This window comes from Schistocerca gregaria, chromosome X (genome assembly GCF_023897955.1).
Source record: "Schistocerca gregaria isolate iqSchGreg1 chromosome X, iqSchGreg1.2, whole genome shotgun sequence".
In the NCBI taxonomy this organism is placed as follows: domain Eukaryota; kingdom Metazoa; phylum Arthropoda; class Insecta; order Orthoptera; family Acrididae; genus Schistocerca; species Schistocerca gregaria.
The window spans coordinates 770,011,392-770,031,365 of NC_064931.1; the positions used below are offsets into that span (position 1 = coordinate 770,011,392).

Genomic DNA, 19,974 nt, shown 5'->3' on the forward strand with positions numbered 1-19,974 from the left:
GTATAGATGGTGAGAGACTTTATAGCAAGTTAATACGTTCTTTTCTAGCGCTTACAATATCTAAGACCATAGTGGTTCAAATGGTTCTGAGCACTATGGGACTTAACATCTGAGGTTATCAGTCCCCTAGAACTTAGAACTACTTAAACATAACTAACCTAAGGACATCACACACATCCATACCCGAGGCAGGACTCGAACCTGCGACCGTAGCGGTCACGCGGTTCCAGACTGTAGCGCCTAGAACCGCTCGGCCATGCCGGCCGGCCTAAGACAATAGTGCCCAGACAGGCAAAGCCCAGCATACTGGTTTTAATCGCTCGTCACTTTGTACGTAAGTAGTGTTATGAACAGCTTTCTGTGTGCATATTTCTGACGTCCTTATCTGAATAAAGGTAAATTATAATTGTGCTCCCTGCCGCCGTTGGATAAGCATCTGCAGCAGCAAGTCGTATAACCCTAGATTACTTATTTGTTAGATAGTTTAATTAATTTCTTTGCGTGTTTTTGGGTACTTGCATTGTTTAATTCATATATTTCGGGCGTATTATAGTATTTGACAGTTGTAGCATCGCGCTTTAGTGTTTACTTGGTAGATTCTTATTTAAATTGCGTGTGAGTTTCGTATAGGAGGTGCAATTTCGAGTTTTAGTTACTGTAATCGTAAATTCAGCAGATTGTAGCGCAGTCGTTAGGCATTTGTACAGGTTAGTTGATACATTCTTTGCGTGTTTCGCTTACGTTATCTAGGCACGGACTCGTGTTTCAGTAACTGTTGTTCAACTTCGATTAGAATGGACAGGGACTGCGATTGCTGTGTTCGGATGAGGGCTGACTTGGCATCCCTTCGCTGACTTCGGTCACGCAGCTTCAGGCTGTTGCCAATGGGCACCACTGTGGGGAGCCGGACTTGGGTATCACGGGGATGTCAACCTCGTCCCGTCTGTCCCCAGATCGGTCTGCCGCTGTGGTTGCCCCGGTTGCTGCCCGCAGTGGGGCTGAGCCCTCGCCTGTGGTTGATTGGGAGGTCGTTCCAAGGCGTGGCAGGCAGCGAAAGGCGTCCCCGGAGGCTGATCAGAAAGCCTCACCGGTGCGTCTGACAAACCGGTTTCAGGCACTGTCTCTGGCTGAGCGAGATGCAGCTGCCTGCCCTATTTCAGAGGATCATTCTCAGCCTTCAAGGTCCGGGCAATCGCAGAGGGTGGGCTTACTGGTAGTTGGGAGCTCCAATGTGAGGCGCGTAATGGGGCCCCTTAGGGATACGGCGGCTAAGGAGGGGAAGAAATCCAGTGTGCACTCCGTGTGCATTCCGGGAGGAGTCATTCCTGATGTGGAAAGGGTCCTTCCGGATGCCATGAAGAGCACAGGGTGCAGCCAGCTGCAGGTGGTGGCACATGTCGGCACTAATGAAGTGTGTCGCTTTGGATCTGAGGAAATTCTCTCTGGATTCCAGCGGCTATCTGATTTGGTGAAGGCTGCCGGTCTTGCTTACGAGATGAAGGTAGAGCTCACCATCTGCAGCATCGTTGACAGAACCTTTGGTGCAGAGCCGGGTGGAGGGTCTGAATCAGAGGCTCAGACGGTTTTGCGACCGTATTGGCTGCAGATTCCTTGACTTGCGCCATAGGGTGGTGGGGTTTCGGGTTCCGCTGAATAGGTCAGGAGTTCACTACACTCAGCTGGCGGCTACACGGGTAGCGGAGGCTGTGTGGCGTGGACTGGACGGTTTTTTAGGTTAGAAGGCCTCGGGAAAGTGCGGGATGGGCTGCAATATCAAAGGGTGCTTGGCAATTACAGGACGTGCTTGAATCAAGGAACAGCCGGAATTATAGTTGTAAAATGCTGTAGTTGCGCTGGAAAAGTCCCTGAGCTTCAAGCGCTAATAGAAAGCACAGAAGCTGCTATCGTTATAGGTACAGAAAGCTGGCTAAAGCCTGAAATAAGTTCTGCAGAAATTTTTACGAAGTCTCAGACGGTGTTCAGGAAAGATAGATTAGGCAGAATTGGTGGTGGAGTGTTTGTGTCTGTCAGTAGTGGTTTATCTTGTATTGGAGTCGAAGTAGATACTCCGTGAGAATTGGTATGGGTGGAGGTTATACTTAACAGCCGAATTAGGTTAATAATTGGCTCCTTCTACCGACCCCCAGACTCCGATGATACTGTTGCGGAACAGTTCAGAGAAAGTTTGAGTCTCGTAACAAATAAATACCCCACTCATACGGTTATAGTTGGTGGGGACTTCAACCTACCCTCGGTATGTTGGCAAAAATACTTGTTCAAAACCGGTGGTAGGCAGAAAACGTCTTCCGAGATTGTCCTAAATGCTTTCTCCGAAAATTATTTCGAGCAGTTAGTCCACGAACCAACGCGAATTGTAAATGGTTGCGAAAAACCACTTGACCTCTTAGCCACAAACAATCCAGAGCTGATAGAGAGCATCATGACTGATACGGGGATTAGTGATCACAAGGTCGTTGTAGCTAGGCTCAATACCATTTCTTCCAAATCCACCAGAAACAAACGCAAAATAGTTTTATTTAAAAAAGCGGATAAAGTGTCACTAGAAGCCTTCCTAAAAGACAATTTCCATTCTTTCCGAACTGACTATGCGAATGTAGAAGAGATGTGGCTCAAATTCAAAGATATAGTAGCAACAGCAATTGAGAGATTCATACCTCATAAATTGGAAAGAGGTGGCACGTATCCCCCGTGGTACACAAAAAAGGTCCGAACGCTGTTGCAGAGGCAACGGAAAAAGCATGCGAAGTTCAGAAGAACGCGAAATCCCGAAGATGGGCTAAAATTTACAGACGCGCGAAATTTGGCACGTACTTCGATGCGAGATGCCTTTAATAGGTTCCACAACGAAACATTGTCTCGAAATTTGGTAGAAAATCCGAAGAAATTCTGGTCGTATGTAAAGCACACAAGCGGCAAGACGCAGTCAATACCTTCGCTGCGCAGTGCCGATGGTACTGTTATCGACGACTGTGCCGCTAAAGCGGAGTTATTGAACGCAGTTTTCCGAAATTCCTTCACCAGGGAACACGAATGGAATATTCCAGAATTTGAAACACGAACATCTGCTAGCATGAGTTTCTTAGAAGTAGATACCTTAGGGGTTGCGAAGCAACTCAAATCGCTTGATACGGGCAAGTCTTCAGGTCCAGATTGTATACCGATTAGGTTCCTTTCAGATTACGCTGATGCTATAGCTCCCTACTTAGCACTCATATACAACCGCTCGCTCACCGATAGATCTGTACCTACAGATTGGAAAATTGCACAGGTCGCACCAGTGTTCAAGAAGGGTAGTAGGAGTAATCCATCTAACTACAGACCTACATCATTGACGTCGGTTTGCAGTAGGGTTTTGGAGCATATACTGTATTCAAACATTATGAATCACCTCGAAGGGAACGATCTATTGACACGTAATCAGCATGGCTTCAGAAAACATCGCTCTTGTGCAACGCAGCTAGCTCTTTATTCGCACGAAGTAATGGCTGCTATCGACAGGGGATCTCAAGTTGATTCCGTATTTCTAGATTTCCGGAAAGCTTTTGACACCGTTCTTCACAAGCGACTTCTAATCAAGCTGCGGAGCTATGGGGTATCGTCTCAGTTGTGCGACTGGATTCGTGATTTCCTGTCAGGAAGGTCGTAGTTCGTAGTAATAGACCGCAAATCATCGAGTAAAACTGAAGTGATAACAGGTGTTCCCCAGGGAAGCGTCCTGGGACCTCTGCTGTTCCTGATCTATATAAATGACCTGGATGACAATCTGAGCAGTTCTCTTAGATTGTTCGCAGATGATGCTGTAATTTACCGTCTAGTAAGGTCATCCGAAGACCAGTATCAGTTGCAAAGCGATTTAGAAAAGATTGCTGTATGGTGTGGCAGGTGGCAGTTGACGCTAAATAACGAAAAGTGTGAGATGATCCACATGAGTTCCAAAAGAAATCCGTTGGAATTCGGTTACTCGATAAATAGTACAATTCTCAAGGCTGTCAATTCAACTAAGTACCTGGGTGTTAAAATTACGAACAACTTCAGTTGGAAGGACCACATAGATAATATTGTCGGGAAGGCGAGCCAAAGGTTGCGTTTCATTGGCAGGACACTTAGAAGATGCAACAAGTCCACTAAAGAGACAGCTTACACTACACTCGTTCGTCCTCTGTTAGAATATTGCTGCGCGGTGTGGGATCCTTACCAGGTGGGATTGACGGAGGACATCGAAAGGGTGCAAAAAAGGGCAGCTCGTTTTGTATTATCACGTTATAGGGGAGAGAGTGTGGCAGATATGATACACGAGTTGGGATGGTAGTCATTACAGCATAGACGTTTTTGTCGCGGCGAGACCTTTTTACGAAATTTCAGTCACCAACTTTCTCTTCCGAATGCGAAAAAATTTTGCTGAGCCCAACCTACATAGGTAGGAATGATCATCAAAATAAAATAATAGAAATCAGAGCTCGAACAGAAAGGTTTAGGTGTTCGTTTTTCCCGCGCGCTGTTCGGGAGTGGAATGGTAGAGAGATAGTATGATTGTGGTTCGATGAACCCTCTGCCAAGCACTTAAATGTGAATTGCAGAGTAGTCATGTAGATGTAGATAATATGTAGTTTTGTAAGGCGCTAATGGATAATGTCTGAGCCTCAGATGCTTTTACTTTGTAATTGACGTACTAGTGATTATAGCATGTACAGGGAATGTAAGCGCAAATGTGGGCTTTGCATGGATATGTGACAAGCAGTTATAGTAAAGTTGTGTGTTAGTAGTAATGAGTGGTTATACCGTGGGATTGTGTGCGCGCTGCTTGGACAACGCTATCTGGTGGCCGGTTGCGTACCGCTAGAATCACGGCAGGTAAGCCTGCGCGGAATAGGGCAGTGGTGATGCGGACCGGTGTTAGGCGAACAGTGGTAATTTCATCTGATGACTTCTGTTTTATATTTTATGGAAAGAACGACCATGAGAGCAGATTTTATTGGTTTTTGTTGGTTGCGACAATGATTTATATCAGATGGTCTGCCTCATGTGCCATGATGTCCATATGGTTTTATAAATGTCAATCCACGTTTCAGGTATGTAATTCTCTAATAACTATAATGTATTTAGTTAACTCATGTAAGCCCTCCCTCAAACCTGTTCACATCTACATTTACACTCCACCCAACGGTGTGTGGCGGAGGGCACTTTACGTACCACTGTCATTCATTACCTCCCTTTCCTGTTCCAGTCGCGTATGGTTCGTGGGAAGTACGACTGTCGGAAAGCCGCCGTGAGCGCTCGAGTCTCTCTAATTTTACATTCGTGATCTCCTCGAGAGGTATAAGTAGGGGCAAGCAATATATTCGATACCTCATCCAGAAACGCACCCTCTCGAAACCTGGACAGCAAGCTACACCACGATGCAGAGCGCCTCTCTTTCAGAGTCTGCCACTAGAGTTTACTAAACATCTCCGTAACGCTATCACTCCTACCAAATAACCCTGTGACAAAACGCGCTGCTCTTCTTTGGATCTTCTCTATCTCCTTTGTCAACCCGACCTGCAATAGATCCCACACCGATGAACAATACTTAGGTATAGGTCGAACGAGTGTTTTGTAAGCCACCTCCTTTGTTGATGGACTACATTTTCTAAGGACTCTCCCAATGAATCACAACCTGGTACCCGCCTTACCAACAATTAATTTTATATGATCATTCCACTTCAAATCGTTCCGCACGCATACTCCCAGATATTTTACAGAAGTAACTGCTACCAGTGTTTGTTCCGCTACCACATAATCATACAATAAAGGTTCCTTCTTTCTATGTATTCGCAATACATTCATTTGTCTATGTTAAGGGTCAGTTGCCACTTCCTGCACCAAGTTCCTATCCGCTGCAGATCTTCCTGCATTTCGCTGCAATTTTCTAATGCTGCAACTTCTCTGTATACTACAGCATCATCCGCGAAAAACTTCCGACACTATCTACTAGGTCATTTATATATATTGTGAAAAGCAATGGTCCCATAACACTCCCCTGTGGCACGCCAGAGGTTACTTTAACGTCTGTAGACGTCTGTCCATTGTGAACAACATGCTGTGTTCTGTTTGCTAAAAACTCTTCAATCCAGCCGCACAGCCGGTCTGATATTCCGTAGGCTCTTACTTTGTTTATCAGGCGACAGTGCGGAACTGTATCGAACGCCTTTCGGAAGTCAAGGAAATTGGCATCTACCTGGGAACCTGTATCTAATATTTTCTGGGTCTCATGAACAAATAAAGCGAGTTGTGTTATACCTTTAAAGATCCGAAGATGGCACCTTCAGAATGCTGAAACCGGTCGTCTAGCAAACGATACTGAAGCGATCGTGGTGGCTTTTCAATTATTTTAACTCCTGAATGGGCTCATTCGCATTAAAAAATATTCTTTTAGATGATGAGTGCCACAGTGCGTACAGGTCGACGTGTGGCTAAGGGCTGGCGACTCGATTTGCGCGCTGTGAGAGGCGCTCGACGTGTTTGGTGACGGTGGCCATTATCTCGTCTGGCGCGTAATGCAAGACTTCCTCGTAAGTGGCGCGGGCGTTGTTGCATCAGGCGGCAGAGCGCGGCCGGCCCCCATGCAGGCAACATGAGGCGCGCATGGCTCGTCGTGTCGGCTGCTCTGTGGCTGTGCCTCTGGGCGCCCGCGCCTGCTCTCTCGCAGGAAGCCGAAGCCGAAACCGAAGCTGAAACCGAAGCCGAAGCCGAAGCGGAAGCCGAAGCCGACGCCGAAGTCGACACGACAGGTGAGCTGGTGAAAGCGGCGCACCTCCGCTCTACCCCGTATTATGTTGCTCCATTACCTTGCCGTCAATCTTGTTAACTCTCCATTTGGATCTTTTGCCAGCTTACTTCTTGATTTCGGCACAATTATTCACATCAGTTTGTCAGTAATAGTAGTGGTTGAACTCCGTGACTGTATTAAATTACGTGAAGAAGTTACATGACCTCGTACACGTGGAGAGGCGTTTTATGTTTTCACTCAACTTCAGTTGGTGTAAAACACTTATATCTTCATCATTAGTAAGTTCGTGTCAACAGCATTTTGGATACTGCACCTCTTCCGTAAAAAATAAAAAATTCTTTAGTTGCTACCTTTGTCAAGAAGTATATTTACATCTAATTTACAGCTGGGTGCGCTGACTTTTATTCTTCAGCTTTTAACTGCCTTAAATTGATTAGTATACTACTGCAGCGCCGCATTCGCTTTTGTTTACGTTAGAAAGTACATTCAAACCAGTTTTTCCTAACTTTCATGGGAACATAATCCCTGAGTGCAATCAGATATTAGCTCGTCGCCCCCTCTCCCCACCATTAACAACATTAGTACCTAACCAAACTTTACAACGATAAAGAATTTTCTTTGGACGCTTCCATTTGTAAAGTGACGAATGGTAAATGATAATTTTTGCAAGCGTTTTATTGAACTACGAACTAATCAGTCAATGCAACAATTGATACTGTTTCTTTCTAACAACCTTCTGTAAAGGATGATGAAGCAGTCCTCAGGGAGTCACGAGTGCTATCTACAACTCCCTCTCAGAAGCTAAGTATCCATACTGACACTTGTTACAAAACGTGCTTTCTCTCTGCCACACCTACCCCTAGCGATACTTGCTTGATCCAATCCCTGCAACCCCATTTAAAATCAACCAACTTCAAATGGGTGCACTGTAGTTATTGTCTGTAGCTCGTTTGATTGCTGGACTAGTTATCTGTGAAATGGCTGAAATTGGAAGACTTCAGGCTGACTATGCTTTGCGTCTGATCGCTGCCAATAGTTACAATAATAATAATGTGTAGGCCATGTAGCATTGTAGTACTCATTACTTAGTTACTGTTCTGTAGTGCTGTCAATTTCTTTGTTGTTGCGAAATGAATAATGAAGCAATTTCTAGTCTATTGCGGGAACTACCTCCAACTCTGAGAACGCATCTTCGTGAGATATTAATGTCTCCATTTTGCTGTCATGGATGTATGGTACAAAGACAAAGTATGTATGTCTTCGGTGGACTGTTTGAGGAATATGCTCACAAGTTCGTTTCACAAGCTATTGCTATTGTTATTGCTATTAGTTGAAGCCGCATCTAATGACCTCGATGTCAACGGGACGTCAAACACTAATCTTTCTTCCTTACTTTTTATTATTTGAAAAACTTAATACGGTTTAATAGTAGTAATGATCTTCAAAAAATAATTTAGTTTCGTGACTGAAACACAGTTGAGTCCTTTTGGTTTTACCCCTCAGAAAATTTCATTTTATCCCTCCGCTGGTAATTACCCTCTGGTTGAGAATCACTGATCTAAAGTAAAGATATAATTTTGTTAAAAGAAATCGTACTGCACACCATGAGCTGCATATAAAAATATTTAGCTGCCACACCCATTACGGGCATATACCCCATCATCAGTGGCCTCTGATACAAGTGACAAACAAATAAATGTATACACATCGATGTCTACAACACAAGAACATTTTGTATACGTCACAGTAGAAATATAAAGCTACTTACATTTTGCGTCGTCTGTATCAGACGACGTGTGTGTCAAGTATGAAACAGTTGTGATGTTAAAACTGATGTGGATTTACAGCGCATAGAACCCAGTTGACATTTAAAATCTAATTATAATCATTTCTTTGTAATTACAATAGGGTTCCTTATCTGTCTTATCTCTGTGGTACATAGGCTGTTGTGTATACATGTTTTAGCTATCAAACGCTAAACGGCCACACTTCTTTGTCGTTCTGGACACTGTAATCACGAGATGAAAACATGGAAATGCTGGTCAGGCCAAATGGTCTTATACTACAGGTCTCTTGTTATCTCTGAAATATTATATAGATACATGTTTTCATCTCATGACACTAGTGTACAATACGAACAAGAAGTGTTACCATTTAGCGTCCGACAACTGTAATATGTACTCATGACAAACTGTGTACCACAGAGTTAAGGGACATAACGGACTCTGTCATGATATCAAATACACGGTTATAATTAGAATTTAAATATCGACTGTGTTCTGTACTTCCTAGAGCCACATCAATTTTAACACCATAATGATTCCATGCCTGACACGCACGTTATTTGATACAGACGTACACAATATGTAAGGAACTTTTTATTGCTAGTGTAATGTATGAAAAATGTTCTTGTCTTACAGTCATCGATTCAATAAATTTATTTGTTTGTCATCCGTATCACATGCCACTGACGATGGGATATGTGCCTGAATACAGGTGTGACAATTAAATATTTTTAGATGCAGCTCATGGTGTGCAGGAAGACGTCTTTTAATAATATTTACAAGATGTGGACCAATAAGCATACAAGATTTTCTAGTTACAATTTTCGTGTCTATTCGGAAATTACTTTTGAAGTCAGTTATGTCTCTAGATTTAATACTGCCGACTATCGAATCTGATACAAATTTTATAAAAAGTGGCTGGTTATTTAATGTCTTCAAGTGATACTTACTGACTCAGTATTATTTGTAGTTTGTTCACAACATACCACTTGGAGTCTTTCTTGTCGTTTCTCTCCTTGAGCTGTAAATTTTAGAATGTTTACGAGGGATGGATTGTGGTGTTTTATTTGACCTATAAAGGCATGTCTTCGCTCGACTGTTTTGCTTAATGTTCTTTCCTCACCAACGTACTAGCGCAATAAACTAAATCGTTTTAACGCTTAAAATGGTTGAGTTTCTTCACGGCAAGTAGAGGTGTAAACAGAAAAAAGGCACTGTCATTCAGTGTCACGAGTCAACATGTTGCACAGAAGGATTTCTATACTCAGGTTTGATGTCAGGAACAGAAAGCTTTATCTGCACCAACAGTAACTTATACGCATAAGAAGTGTGTTTGCAGAAAAGATTTTGCCTTAAAGTAGCTGCAGAAAAATAAATCGTTCACTCCACAAAATGGTACTTCTAGCTGGATACCTTGTCTGTTTACATGTTACAACCAACTACAGAAACTAGAGTGCACATAAAGAACATTCTCAACGCGAAAATAAGAACAGCAGAAAATCGAAGGGATGTTGGCAGTTGTGGTTGACAGTTGAAGTTTGGGCTAAGTAGGAAAGAAATTTACGTTCAGAAATTGTAGTTGCTACTTTATTTCCTCCTTCCCCATGAACCATGGACCTTGTCGTTGGTAGTGAGGCTTGCGTGCCTCAGCGATACAGATGGCCGTACCGTAGGTGCAACCACAACGGAGGGGTATCTGTTGAGAGGCCAGACAAACGTGTGGCTCCTGAAGAGGGGCAGCAGCCTTTTCAGTAGTTGCAGGGGCAACAGTCTGGATGATTGACTGACCTGGCCTTGCAACATTAACCAAAACGGCCTTGCTGTGCTGGTACTGCGAAAGGCTGAAAGCAAGGGGAAACTACGGCCTAATTTTTCCCGAGGGCATGCAGCTTTACTGTGTGGCTAAATGATGATGACGACGTCCTCTTGGGTAAAATATTCCGGAGGTAAAATAGTCCCCCATTCGGATCTCCGGGCGGGGACTACTCAAGAGGACGTCGTTATCAGGAAAAAGAAAACTGGCGTTCTACGGATCGGAGCGTGGAATGTCAGATCGTTTAACCGGACAGGTAGATTAGAAAATTTAAAAAGGGAAATGGATAGGTTAAAGTTAGATATAGAGGAAATTAGTGAAGTTCGGTGGCAGGAGGAACAAGACTTTTGGTCAGGTGAATGCAGGGTTATAAACACAAAATCAAATAGGGGTAATGCAGGAGTAGGTTTAATAATGAATAAAAAAATAGGAATGCGGGTAAGCTACTACAAACAGCATAGTGAACGCATTATTGTGGCCAAGATAGACACGAAACCCACGCTTACTAAGTAGTACGAGTTTATATGCCAACTAGCTCTGCAGGTGATGAAGAAATTGAAGAAATGTATGATGAGATAAAAGAAATTATTCAGGTAGTGAAGGCAGACGAAAATTTAATAGTCATGGGTGCCTGAAATTCGAGAATAGGAAAAGGGAGAGAAGGAAACATAGTAGGTGAATATGGATTGGGGCTAAGAAATGAAAGAGGAAGCCGCCTGGTAGAGTTTTTCACAGAGCATAACTCAATCATACGTAACACTTGGCTCAAAAATCATGAAAGAAGGTTGTATACATGGAAGAAGCCTGGAGATACTAGAAGGTATGAGACAGATTATATAACGGTAAGACGGAGCTTTAGGAACTAGGTTTTAAATTGTAAGACATTTCCAGGGGCAAATGTGGACTCTGACCACAATCTATTGGTTATGAACTGTAGATTAAAACTTAAGAAACTGTAAAAAGGTGGGAATTTAAGGGGATGGGACCTGGATAAACTGAAAGAACCAGAGGTTGTACACAGTTTTGGGGAGAGCATAAGGGAAAAACTGACAGGAATGGGGGAAAGAAATACAATAGAAAAAGAATGGGTAGCTCTGAGGCATGAAGTAGTGAAGGCAGCAGAGGATGAAGTAGGTAAAAAGACGAGGGCTAGTAGATCTCCTTGGGTAACAGAAGAAATATTGAACTTAATTGACAAAAGGAGAAAATATAAAAATGCAGTAAATGAAGCAGGCAAAAAGGAATACAGACGTCTCAAAAATGAGATCGACAGGAAGTGCAAAATGGCTAAGCGGGGATGGCTAGAGGACAAATGTAAGGATGTAGAGACTTATCTCACTAGGGGTAAGATAGATACTGCCTACAGGAAAATTAAAGAGACCTTTGGAGAAAAGAGAACCACGTGTATGAATATCAAGAGCTCAGATGGACACCCAGTTCTAAGCAAAGAAGGGAAAGCAGAAAGGTGGAAGGAGTATATAGAACGTCTATACAAGGGCTATGTACTTTAGGACAATATTATGGAAATGGAAGAGGATGTAATGAAGATGAAATGGGAGATACGATACTGCGTGGAGAGTTTGACAGAGCACTGAAAGACCTGAGTCGAAACAAGGCCCCGGGAGTGGACAACATTCCATTAGAACTACTGATGGCCTTTGGAGAGCCAGTCCTGGCAAAACTCTACCATATGGTGAGCAAGATGTATGAAACAGGCGAAATACCCTCAGACTTCAAGAAGAATATAATAATTCCAATCCCAAAGAAAGCAGGTGTTGACAGATGTGAAAATTACAGAACCATCAGTTTAATAAGTCACAGCTGCAAAATACTAACGCGAATTCTTTACAGACGAATGGAGAAACTAGTAGAAGCCGACCTCGGGGAAGATCAATTTGGATTCCGTAGAAATATTGGAACACGTGAGGCAATACTGACCTTACGACGCATATTAGAAGAAAGATTAAGGAAAGGCAAACCTACATTTCTAGCATTTGTAGACTTAGAGAAAGCTTTTGAAAATGTTGACTGGAATACTCTCTTTTGAATTCTAAAGGTGGCAGGGGTAAAATACAGAGAGCGAAAGGCTATTTACAATTTGTACAGAAACCAGGTGGCAGTTATAAGAGTCGAGGGGCATGAAAGGGAAGCAGCGGTTGGGAAGGGAGTGAGACAGGGTTTTAGCCTCTCCCCGATATTATTCAATCTGTATATTGAGCAAGAAGTATAGGAAACAAAAGAAAAATTCGGAGTAGGTATTAAGATCCATGGAGAAGAAATAAAAACTTTGAGGTTCGCCGAAGACATTGTATTTCTATCAGAGACAGCAAAGGACTTGGAAGAGCAGTTGAACGGAATGGACAGTGTTTTTAAAGGAGGATATAAGATGAACATCAACATAAACAAAACGAGGATAATGGAATGTAGTCAAATTAAGTCAGGTGATGCTGAGGGAATTAGATTAGGAAATGAGGCACTTAAAGTACTAAAGGAGTTTTGCTATTTGGGGAGCAAAATAACTAATGTTGGTCGAAGTAGAGAGGATATAAAATGTAGACTGGCAATGGCAAGGAAAGCGTTTCTGAAGAAGAGAAATTTGTTAACATCGAGTATAGATTTAAGTGTCAGGAAGTCGTTCCTGAAAGTATTTGTATGGAGTGTAGCCATGTATGGAAGTGAAACATGGACGATAAATAGTTTGGACAAGAAGAGAATAGAAGCTTTTGAAATGTGGCGCTACAGAAGAATGCTGAAGATTTGATGGGTAGATCACATAACTAATGAGGAGGTATTGAATAGAATTGGGGAGAAGAGAAATTTGTGGCACAACTTGATTAGAAGAAGGGATCGGTTAGTAGGACATATTCTGAGGTATCAAGGGATCACCAATTTAGTATTGGAGGGCAGCGTAGAGGGTAAAAATCATAGAGGGAGACCAAGAGATGAATACACTAAGCAGATTCAGAAGGATGTGGGTTGAAGTAGGTACTGGGAGATGAAGAAGCTTGCACAGGATAGGGTAGCATGGAGAGCTGCATCAAACCAGTCTCGGGACTGAAGACCACAACAACAACAACAACAACTTTATTTCCTGATTTACAAATTCGTTATATAATTTTTGCAATTAGTAAAAGAAAGGACATTAGAACTGAACGTTCGCTTATTAGGACAGAGCACCACCTCGAACTAACAAGCCGTGGAAAAATTGGCAATGCAATTTTGGATGCATCATTCATATCAGTGATTAGGAAATCCTAAGTCTGGATGCACAGGCGGGGATTTGAATCACACCAAATACGACCTATCGTCTAAACTAACACACCAACGCGCTGGGTACGAGAGAAGGAAAGAAATAAATAGGATTCAGGGGTTTTTCACTGTTTTATTCATCCAGGTACCATTTATACTCAGCTATAGCGTAGGAATGTTTATTGATGGAAAGATGAACAGAAACTGGATCGGCGAAACTAGCCAGACAAATTGGTCAGAAAAAACACCCATAGCTACACAAGTGTAAAATTTTTCACATGTACCTTGTAGCTGTAATTAAAAAACTTTCACGGCATGTAATTACAAAAAACAGTTACGTTTAGTAGGGGAGAAAGTTGTAATGTAGACTTGTGTAGTCTGATTCACAAAGGAAAAGCATTCAGTAACATTATTTCTTATGTTATTTTTCTGTTTGCTGTTTTACTTTCAAAATGGCTCTTAGCACTATGGGACTTAACATCTGTGGTCATCAGTCCCCTAGAACTTAGAACTACTTAAACCTAACTAACCTAAGGACATCACACACATCCATGCCCAAGGCAGGATTCGAACCTGCGACCGTAGCAGTTACGCGGTTCCGGACTGAGCGCCCTAACCGCGAGACCACCGCGGCCGGCATGTTTTACTTTAATAAATAGTAAAATACTATTAATCATTTTCTAATGTTGATAATTGAAATTTTCAATTTTACCCCGAAATAGCTGTATAAACGCAACTATGTAAGTCATGCAGAATATCAATAGCAAAAATCCCAGTCAATTTATTTAGACTTGATGGGATTATCTTAAGATATTTTACGTTAATTTTACATAAAATGCTTGAATATACCTTTCGAGTGTTCAGTCTCATATAAGCAAGATATAGGACGTTGGAGTTAGCACCATAATAATTCTTTTTGTTTAAAGCAGGAACCTGGCAGTCTACTTGCTGCTTAAGTAAGATGTAATGGAAGAATGACTAGGCAATGGCTCTGATACTTTTGAAGATGAAAAGAGCTGCGCCGTACTGGCGACAGCGAACTTCCCGGGCGGATTTCTTGTGTAGCGCACATTTCTTTTTATTTTACCATATTTATCAGAAACCAATAACAAACGTAGATGTCACGAACTTGATAGCGTGAAATAATAAATAGTTCAGTTTTCAAGTCCGACTGTCACTTTAAGATAATTCCGGGAATACAGCTTATTCTTGTGTGTAAAATTATCTCAGATAAATTAAAAACCAAGATAAACTCTACTTTTCAGTGTGTTACTCAAGATTAAACTTAATAATCTATGTCAATACTTAGTTCAGCATGATAGACACATCTTAACATGAACATGTTGTACATTCAACCGTAACTGAATTTGAGATAGCTACTGCAATGTGTGTGTGTGTGTGAGTGAGTGAGTGTGTGTGAATGAGACAGACAGATAGAGAAAGAGAGAGAGCGCCTGTCACTACAGTCGAAAGGAATAGTTGAGCGTGTAATGTGACTGGTACGTTCTCAGATCTTGTACTAGTGGTCAGCGTTACGGCCCAGCACAGCATGGGCAAGACGCACAATACCAGCAAACATGATCGTAGCAAGAGCAGGCATGCCCGTACCGTGGGGCATTTCCCGTCACAGGTAGGGAGACGCTGGCCATTTCATCTGTCAACGTGTTAAGCATGTAACCGTGAGCGCCTTTATTCAGGGGTAACAGCCACTGTCGGGTCCAGCTGACGTGAGAAACAACGTCAACTTCAGTAGATTGTGACAACGGATAGCCCGTGGTCAGATAGATAGAACATTCGGCGTTAGCAGGGGAAGACCGTACATGTTGGGCATGCATCCTATAACTGCAATGATCACACCACACGCACGGCACAGCGGACACACCAGGAACCGCGGTGTTGGCCGTCGAATGGCGCTAGCTGCGCAGCATTTGTGCACCGCCGCCGTCAGTGTCAGCCAGTTTGCCGTGGCATACGGAGCTCCATCGCAGTCTTTAACACTGGTAGCATGCCGCGACAGCGTGGACGTGAACCGTATGTGCAGTTGACGGACTTTGAGCGAGGGCGTATAGTGGGCATGCGGGAGGCCGGGTGGACGTACCGCCGAATTGCTCAACACGTGGGGCGTCAGGTCTCCACAGTACATCGATGTTGTCGCCAGTGGTCGGCGGAAGGTGAACGTGCCCTTCGACCTGGGACCGGACCGCAGCGACGCACGGATGCACGCCAAGACCGTAGGATCCTACGCAGTGCCGTAGGGGACCGCACCGCCACTTCCCAGCAAATTAGGGACGCTGTTGCTCCTGGGGTATCGGCGAGGACCATTCGCAACCGTCTCCATGAAGCTGGGCTACGGTCCCGCACACCGTTAGGCCGTCTTCCGCTCACGCCCCAACATCGTGCAGCCCGCCTCCAGTGGTGTCGCGACAGGCGTGAATGGAGGGACGAATGGAGACGTGCCGTGTTCGGCGATGAGAGTCGCTTCTGCCTTGGTGCCAATGATGGTCGTATGCGTGTTTGGCGCCGTGCAGGTGAGCGCCACAATCAGGACTGCATACGACCGAGGCACACAGGGCCAACACCCGGCATCATGGTGTGGGGAGCGATCTCCTACACTGGCCGTACACCTCTGGTGATCGTCGAGGGGACACTGAATAGTGCACGGTACATCCAAACCGTCATCGAACCCATCGTTCTACCATTCCTAGACCGGCAAGGGAACTTGCTGTTCCAACAGGACAATGCACGTCCGCATGTATCCCGTGCCACCTAACGTGCTCTAGAAGGTGTAAGTCAACTACCCTGGCCAGCAAGATCTCCGGATCTGTCCTCCATTGAGCATGTTTGGGACTGGATGAAGCGTCGTCTCACGCGGTCTGCACGTCCAGCACGAACGCTGGTCCAACTGAGGCGCCAGTTGGAAATGGCATGGCAAGCCGTTCCACAGGACTACATCCAGCATCTCTACGATCGTCTCAATGGGAGAATAGCAGCCTGCATTGCTGCGAAAGGTGGATATACACTGTACTAGTGCCGACATTGTGCATACTGTGTTGCCTGTGTCTATGTGCCTGTGGTTCTGTCAGTGTGATCATGTGATGTATCTGACCCCAGGAATGTGTCAATAAAGTTTCCCCTTCCTGGGACAATGCATTCACGGTGTTCTTATTTCAATTTCCAGGAGTATATATATATATATATATATATATATATATATATATATATAAAATGACGACCCTAACGGGCTAATAGATCGACTACGACTGCTCACGGCATCAGCTGCTGCAGGTAATACAGCTCATTCGAATGAGGCTGTTTCAATAATCTCTGATTTTAGAGAGAAAGGTATCATCGAATAAGTAAGTGTGGAGACAGTAGTTCGAGAACTGCACATACCAGCACACAGAACATACGCTCGTAGGCATGTTATGATTAACGGTTTGGATGACTTATGGCAAGCTGATCTAGTAGATATGAGGGAATATTCACATGAGAATAATGGATTCAAATATATTTTAATGGTTATTGATGTATACTCCAAATTTGCCTGGGCATTGCCTGTCGAAACAAGAACGGATAGAAATGTCGCGGATGTTTTTGAGAGCTTCCTGCAGACAGGGGCGAATCGATACCCAGACAACCTCGAAACTGATCACGGCGGGGAGTTACAATAGGTATTTCAAGACCGTGATGCAGCGGTACGGAATATATCACTACTCAAGATTCACTCACCTGAAGGCAAGTAACGTGGAGCGTCTGAACAGAGCAATGAAAGGTCGAATGTGGATGCAGACAGATATCCTCTCAGAAATAATTGCTCAGTATAATCGAACCAAACATACCACAATAAAAATGAGACCAATCGACATTCATGCTAATGGAGTCATGGATACGGTGTACTATCACATTAAAATGCTGGATCCACGCACACAGAAATTTAATCTAGTTGATTTGGTACGTATCTCAAAACACAAGACAGCATTTGAGAAATCATACCTACCGAACTGGTCAACAGAGATATTTACAATTTCAAAGGTGCAAAGAAGGAATCCTAGAACTTATATATTGAAGGATAGTAAAGGTGAAGAAATTGAACGCTGCTTCTACACCGTGGAGTTGCAGAAAAGCTCAGAACCGGACCTCTTTCTCGCGAAGAGAGTGATAAGATGTCGTGGAAATAAAGCACTAGTCAAATGGCTTGTTTTCCTACTACACAAAACAGTTGGATTGATGCTGACGATTTGCTAGATACTTGGGGCGCACAGTCTACAATTACCGCAGTAGCATAACATGCGTGTTCGGAGACGCATTAGAAGAGGTGGTGGTATTCTAGACAAACTGCCAGTGGAATTACACATTCCTGGGTATTACTACCGTGGACCTGGGACAAAGCTTCAGAAACGCTTGGCATAATGTGATAGGAGGTTAACCTGCTCGACAAAGCGAGTATGGAACATGACATTGCATACGCTGCAAATAAAGATCTATCAAGTCGCCACGTTGCGGATAGGATCTTAGCTGATTAGGCTAAGGCGATATGGAGAATAAAGGATATTGGTATAGGTCAACGCATCGCAGCATTTGCAGTTGATAAACCATGCGAGGAAAAATTAAGTTGGGTTTACGCGTGATGAATTTCAAGCGAGTTATGAATGCTGCACGTTGTGCACTAAACAAGAAGAAGGACAAGAGGGCTGTTTGAAGAACTGTAACCTGACAGCGATGTATGCAGCTAAAAACACACTGAAGCAGAAAGATGTGGGAAGAAGAGGAAGAGGATCGGTTAAAGCACCTCGAGTTCCAACAATACCCAGGACTTCTTCCATTTCTCATCCCCGCCGTCTCTGCGCTCTCGGCGGTAGGGTCACTCGCTGCCGTGCTCCAGCTGTTGCTCGAACGGTCAAGAACGCGCAAAACTCCCAAGCGTAGTTAGAAGAAGCAAGAAGACATAACCGCATGATGGAAGCCGCAGCCATCGGAAAAGGACTATACTTGAAACCGTACAGGAAAGGGCTTGGTCTATTCACAAATAAAAAGAAAGACCATTAGCGATCCCACCAGATCGACCACTAACAAATACTGATCTTCTTAAGTTTGTTAGAAAGAAATTCAACATTCCAAGGTTCCGTGTTGTGTTTATGAGGGATGCATTACCGAAGACTATGTGGAAAACTAGTGACTGTGGCATTGTGAATTCAGATGTTGTTGGAGGCCCCGACACACACTGGGTATCATATGTTATAAAAAATAACGAAAAGTGTGAGATGATCCACATGAGTTCCAAAAGAAATCCGTTGGAATTCGATTACTCGATAAATAGTACAATTCTCAAGGCTGTCAATTCAACTAAGTACCTGGGTGTTAAAATTACGAACAACTTCAGTTGGAAGGACCACATAGATAATATTGTCGGGAAGGCGAGCCAAAGGTTGCGTTTCATTGGCAGGACACTTAGAAGATGCAACAAGTCCACTAAAGAGACAGCTTACACTACACTCGTTCGTCCTCTGTTAGAATATTGTTGCGCGGTGTGGGATCCTTACCAGGTGGGATTGACGGAGGTCATCGAGAGGGTGCAAAGAAGGGCAGCTCGTTTTGTATTATCGCGTTATAGGGGAGAGAGTGTGGCAGATATGATACACGAGTTGGGATGGAAGTCATTACAGCATAGACGTTTTTGTCGCGGCGAGACCTTTTCACGAAATTTCAGTCACCAACTTTCTCTTCCGAATGCGAAAATATTTTGTTGAGCCCAACCTACATAGGTAGGAATGATCATCAAAATAAAATAAGAGAAATCAGAGCTCGAACAGAAAGGTTTAGGTGTTCGTTTTTCCCGCTCGCTGTTCGGGAGTGGAATAGTAGAGAGATAGTATGATTGTGGTTCGATGAACCCTCTGCCAAGCACTTAAATGTGAATTGCAGAGTAGTCATGTAGATGTAGATGTAGATGTACAGTCTACTATTTCGACTCATTTGGTGACCTGCAACCGACAGAAGAATAACAACAATACTTCACTCACAGAAGACGTGTGTTCTACAATTACCGGCGTTATCAGAACATTAATACATACCTCTGTGGACATCTATGCATCATGTTTTTCTTGACGTTTACAAAGAAGAAGAAGCATGCTATATAAGGAGGAGCGTTAAACATACCTTCATCAGTTGAGTTTCAGATGCAATGTCATGTACCTTGGCGTTAAAAGAACGATCATCTGTATTGCGTGCAAAGTACTTCCCGCCAATTGATTTGAGCATTTGTGAAAGGAGTATTGCATTGATTGGACTGGAGATGTACAACAGCATCCCAAATATCACTGAGAATAACAACAAACTACATC

General features: G+C 43.5%; 1 protein-coding gene across 1 annotated transcript in view; it reads left to right on the forward strand.

Moving 5' to 3' along the window:
• Positions 1 to 6,593: 6,593 nt before the first annotated feature.
• The window catches only part of LOC126297712 (uncharacterized), a 252,027-nt gene continuing 238,646 nt past the window's right edge, over positions 6,594 to 19,974 (forward strand). Inside the window, exon 1 of the mRNA XM_049988843.1 lies at positions 6,594 to 6,788. Within this exon, the coding sequence (XP_049844800.1) occupies positions 6,632 to 6,788 (157 nt within the window). The 5' untranslated portion in view covers positions 6,594 to 6,631. The remainder of the gene's footprint in view (positions 6,789 to 19,974) is intronic.